The sequence below is a fragment of the Austrofundulus limnaeus genome, unplaced genomic scaffold, assembly GCF_001266775.1.
Source record: "Austrofundulus limnaeus strain Quisiro unplaced genomic scaffold, Austrofundulus_limnaeus-1.0 Scaffold8, whole genome shotgun sequence".
Lineage (NCBI taxonomy): Eukaryota > Metazoa > Chordata > Actinopteri > Cyprinodontiformes > Rivulidae > Austrofundulus > Austrofundulus limnaeus.
Genome location: NW_013952410.1, coordinates 4,380,499 through 4,385,188, shown reverse-complemented (window position 1 = coordinate 4,385,188; position 4,690 = coordinate 4,380,499). Strand labels below are relative to the sequence as shown.

The 4,690-nt window shown below is 37.7% G+C and overlaps 1 protein-coding gene across 1 annotated transcript in view; it reads right to left on the bottom strand.

Annotated features, from left to right (window-relative positions):
* The window catches only part of haus5 (HAUS augmin-like complex, subunit 5), a 7,983-nt gene that overhangs the window by 548 nt on the left and 2,745 nt on the right, over positions 1–4,690 (bottom strand). The window contains exons 10-18 of the mRNA XM_014000752.1: positions 4,506–4,633; positions 4,354–4,435; positions 4,086–4,240; positions 3,840–4,002; positions 3,378–3,458; positions 3,121–3,266; positions 2,902–2,998; positions 853–991; positions 594–726 (exon numbers count right to left, since the gene is read on the bottom strand). Of these exons, the coding sequence (XP_013856206.1) occupies positions 594–726; positions 853–991; positions 2,902–2,998; positions 3,121–3,266; positions 3,378–3,458; positions 3,840–4,002; positions 4,086–4,240; positions 4,354–4,435; positions 4,506–4,633 (1,124 nt within the window). The remainder of the gene's footprint in view (positions 1–593; positions 727–852; positions 992–2,901; positions 2,999–3,120; positions 3,267–3,377; positions 3,459–3,839; positions 4,003–4,085; positions 4,241–4,353; positions 4,436–4,505; positions 4,634–4,690) is intronic.

The following is a 4,690-nucleotide window of genomic DNA, read 5'->3' as shown; positions in this document are numbered from 1 at the left end:
CCTCAAATAGTATTTGAATATTTTGATTTCCCAGATGTAAAGAAACATAAGCTTTGATAGCTTACAGGAAAAATCTCTAAATTTTAAGGCATTTTTCCTCAATATCGGGTTTTTTGTTTCTAATCTCAAAAAAGTGCTTCAAAAAAACTTTTAGGATAATATTTCAGACAGTTCATTGAAATAATACATTGATAACACATTTATTTGTTATATTTTAACAAAATGTGATTTTTGCAAGCGTTTTAATCAAAACACTATATCTGCCTATTTCTCCACATACAACTTTTAGACTTAATCCTTGTTTCATTGTGATGGGTCACAAATATTTTTCTAATTAAAAGCTCGGAGACATTCTTGACAAGCTATCTAAAACCACTTATTGTAAAACCTATGGAACATATAATGTAATACTGTGATGTGAATACACACTACACTGCAGCTACTATTTTAAAGTATGTGCAGGAATTAATGGTTACTCATAAAATTTAGTCTTATTCATAACTTGTTGCATTTACTTCCATTTCCTCATGTCTTACGTAACCAGCACACTTCTTACTTTAAAGCAGGTTATGTCTTTCAGAATTGTTCCTCACCAGTATAAGACGGCAGCCTTGACTTGAGCTCCATAAGAAAGACCCTGTGCACAGCGGTGTGTGAGGCCTCTGGCTCTTGGAAGCAGAGACTTCAGAAGCTTCTGATCCTGCTCCGTGACTCTGGAGAGCAGAGCTAGAAAGCACAAAGAAAAGGTTTTAATTACTTTAAATTTACTAAACGTTTAACCAGTACAAGCTAAATTCGGCACTTCTCATTGTCGGTTTTAAGCACAACAAAAACGTTATCTTTATTGAATACCTTTTTGATCAGATGCATGTAGCTGTTCTGCTTCTTTCTGTACTTTCTGCAGAGTAGCAGAGTAGAGTTGCAGCAACTCGCGGAGAAAACGCAGCTCGAGCTGCTGGGATCGCACCTGGGAGCACAACTCTTCTGGAGCCTAACGGGTTAAGGATGAGAAAAGTAGCTTCTGTTAAAGGACACATTACACCAAGGTTAAAAAAAACTGCATGTATGTGTTTTTCTACAGGGTAAAATGGGTCATTTACAGTTCAAAGACTGGATTTATTTCCAGACTTTAGACACACAAGTTATCAGATATAGGCTCTACAAGTGGCAACATACAGACAACTTCCTTTAAATCTGTTCTGATGTATGCAAAAAGTACAGGCAGAGGACTAGAGCTGCACAATATATTGTTTGAACATTGTAATGTACGTGTGCGTAACAGTCACATTACAGGTCCTGTGATGTATAGGGACTACATTAAAAGTCATTGAACTAAACAATCACGTGTCATGGCTTTAATTTTGACAGGTGCTTTATTTTTGTTGAGAAACATCTGGGGCAATAAGGGCAAAATTTTTCGGAGAAGTGTTGTCTGTGAATTCTTGAGGTGTGGAGGAAGACAACAAGGACCCTGATGAAAACAAAGAAGATGAGGAAATTCATTCAGTGTCATTCAAGTCTTCCATTTCCTGTATTTTTTTCATAATGCAATATGTATAACACAGTGTTTAAAAAAAAATAATAATAATCCACTCCCCCACCCCAGCATTGTGCAGCCCTGATGTGGACCTCTGTCTACATAGACTGCATGTTTTAAAAACTAATAAATTCTAACTAATAAACTTGGTGCCATTAAAGTGTGCGGCTGCACATCATTTGCAGCCCGGCTGACAAAGAGGCTACCCAGGTGGGTGGAGTTTGCACTATATTTCAAGTGGGCGCACCAGCTCAGATCCAGCAGAAAAATTGGCTTATGCTCACTTCAAACATGTGACTGACGGAAACAAAAGTTTTTACTGTCAAATCCAAATGGAATGAATAAACTCAGTGAATTCACTGAATGAGTTTTGTCTTTTTTTATACATTTATATTGTCAATTAGGGAGGATGCATGGGCAGGACTTTCACATGGAGGTACAGTATAGCCTCCACAAACTGAGTGTGCAGACACTGGCTCCAAAAATACAACACAGGCCCACACAGAAAAACACACATACTGGCTTCAGTTTTGAACAGCAGGGGAAAGGGTAAATGCTTCTTTCATATTTATAAATATCAAAGGTCTTAACTCAGATGACTGAAAAGGAATGTGTCTTATTGTCTATATAACAGCATTATTCAAACTGGGGTGGTGCTAGGGAGGCCTCAGAAAGCTGCAGGGAAGATAAGACAAAGAAAGCAAAAATTAAAACATTTAATCTAATAAATGTTTTAATTTATTAAGTAACTATAAATATAATTTAGAATAATATATTAAAATGTTATTTAAGTGAACTTAGGAGAGGTTTGATTTGTTTTGATCTCTTCTCATTGTCAACAGTTTGTTGAAAACTATTTTTCTGTGGAAATATATCGTGTTTAAAACACATGGGTAATATAATTCTTATGCTAAAAAGATGTAATAATGAATAGTGAATAAAAGAGAAAAAACACAAAAGTTGATGTTTCTTTACTTATTTTGTTGCATTGTTTTGCAAGGGCGTGGAAAATTTGGGAACCACTGATCTATAACGTGAAGCACTGTTTTGGAAAATAAAAATACTGAAAATTATGATTTTTGAGGTCACTAACCAAACTCTGTAATTACTGAGAAAACAGTCTAGTTTTCAGTACAAATGGAAAAAATAAAATAAAATATTGACCCCAAAATTATTATAATTATTATTATTATTATTTGGCTACAGTATTCACATTACTTCTCTAATTTTCCTACAAACCATGTTGTAATTCTAGGATTTTAATCAAGATTATTATACATGCTATAGCCATAAAGACTTTGTTTTATTGCTTTCTTCTTTCTCGTCACAACAGATTAAAACACAGTGTACTTGTCAGTACTGACCTTGTACAAAGGAAATGCCAGGTTCTGACAAAAGTTGCTGAAACTCGAGGACTGCAGGCGGTGAATGGACAACAAGGACGCAGGAACTCTTTGCATTCTGAAACAAGGAAAATATCACTTTTCCATATTTGAAGCAGTTGTCATTATTTAAGAACTCGACGTATCATTGTTGATCTAGGTTTTCAGAAAAGAACCGCTCTCCCTCCTTCCTGTTCTCACCCATCTACAGTCCTGCGGTCCAGAGAAAGCAGCGACACTGTCCCAAACTGTTTGGCCTCTTTAGAAATAGAGTTTCGTAGATTGTTAGCTGCTGTGATCACATCTTCAAAGTGTGGCATGAGCTTGATCTCGGTGACTTCTTGCAGCTGAAACAGAACAATGAAACTGTACTGAATAAATAATAAAGCAATGAACAAAAAAATGTAAAGTCAGTCACTTCTGATTTATTTAAATCAACCAAACCCTGACACTCAGACCTCTTTATGAAGACAAATCAGCTGCGTTTTGGCTGTTGAGTTTCCATTAATGAGATCTCTGATCTGCTCCTGTCTGAGAGCCTGCAGAGAAACACCAGTAAAACATGCTTTATGGCCTCTTTCTTGTTACAACCAGCTCCAGCCAACAAAGTGAAAGGGTTTATTTCATCTCAGAACAAAATTCAAACACAACCAAATACATCAGAGAACATTAATCAGTGCATTCATATAGAAATATGACGTTCCACAAAAGTAGAAATTACCATGTTCAAAATAAAAACTTCAAATACGTACGTAAAGATTGTTAGAATTTATTTGATGGAGAAAAGGCACAAATATTATAAGATTTTTTTTCTTCTTTCTGCTGCCTTTCATTTTATTTTATTAGTCATTTGTATTTTTTTTATTGTATATAGAATTTGCTTTGTTTTTCAAATTAAATGAATAAAAACTGTCTCTCACCACTAGTTCTCTAAAGTCCAGAACGCTCTGCCACTGGCTGCGAAGCTTTCTCAGCGCCTCCTGACGGTTCTTGGCGTGTTGGTCGAGCTGGCTGCATCTGTCCCTGATGTGATCCCGAGCTGCTGCCTGCATCACGCACCGCAGCTCCACCTCCAACGCTGACCTGTCAACAAGTCAGAGAGCAGACCTCACAGCAAGACTCTCCTGTAACTTTCATCTTTCAGCTTACAGAGCTAGTGGACGTACAGGGCCGTGGTTTCATTGTGGAGCTCCTCTAGAGTCCCGGACACCTCTTGCTCTGCCTCCGTTTTACGAGCCTGCAACAGACTTTTGAGCCGCTGGACTCTGAAGCGAGTCCGAGACAACTCCACCAAACTCTGCTGCACCTCCTGCCAAGCAGCCTGAAACAACGAACACACACAAAACATGGATGAATACCATCACCACACAGAAATACTTCATTTAACTGTGACTTTTACAAATATTTTACTGAGTGTAAAAAAAACTGGAGCACCTCTAAGAGGGTGTTCACAGGTGGTAGCTCATCATCTTCCTTGGCAGAGACGTCTAGAAGGTGATTGCTTTCATACTGAAACCTAGAAAGAGCACATTGGTGAGAACAATCTGAATAATGAGAAAAGAGCAATAATGTGGAGCTTCAGCTACCGCAGAGCTGCCACGTCCTGCGTCACATCCAGAGCAGCTACTTTCTCCTGTAGTTCCTGTTGCTCTCTCGCAGCTAAATGTTGTAGTGCTGAGAGGACGTGGCTTGGAGGGTAACTGCTCAACACTCTCTGATGCCACGACAATAAAAAGGTTTATTAAAAACACACAAACACGTAATATATATA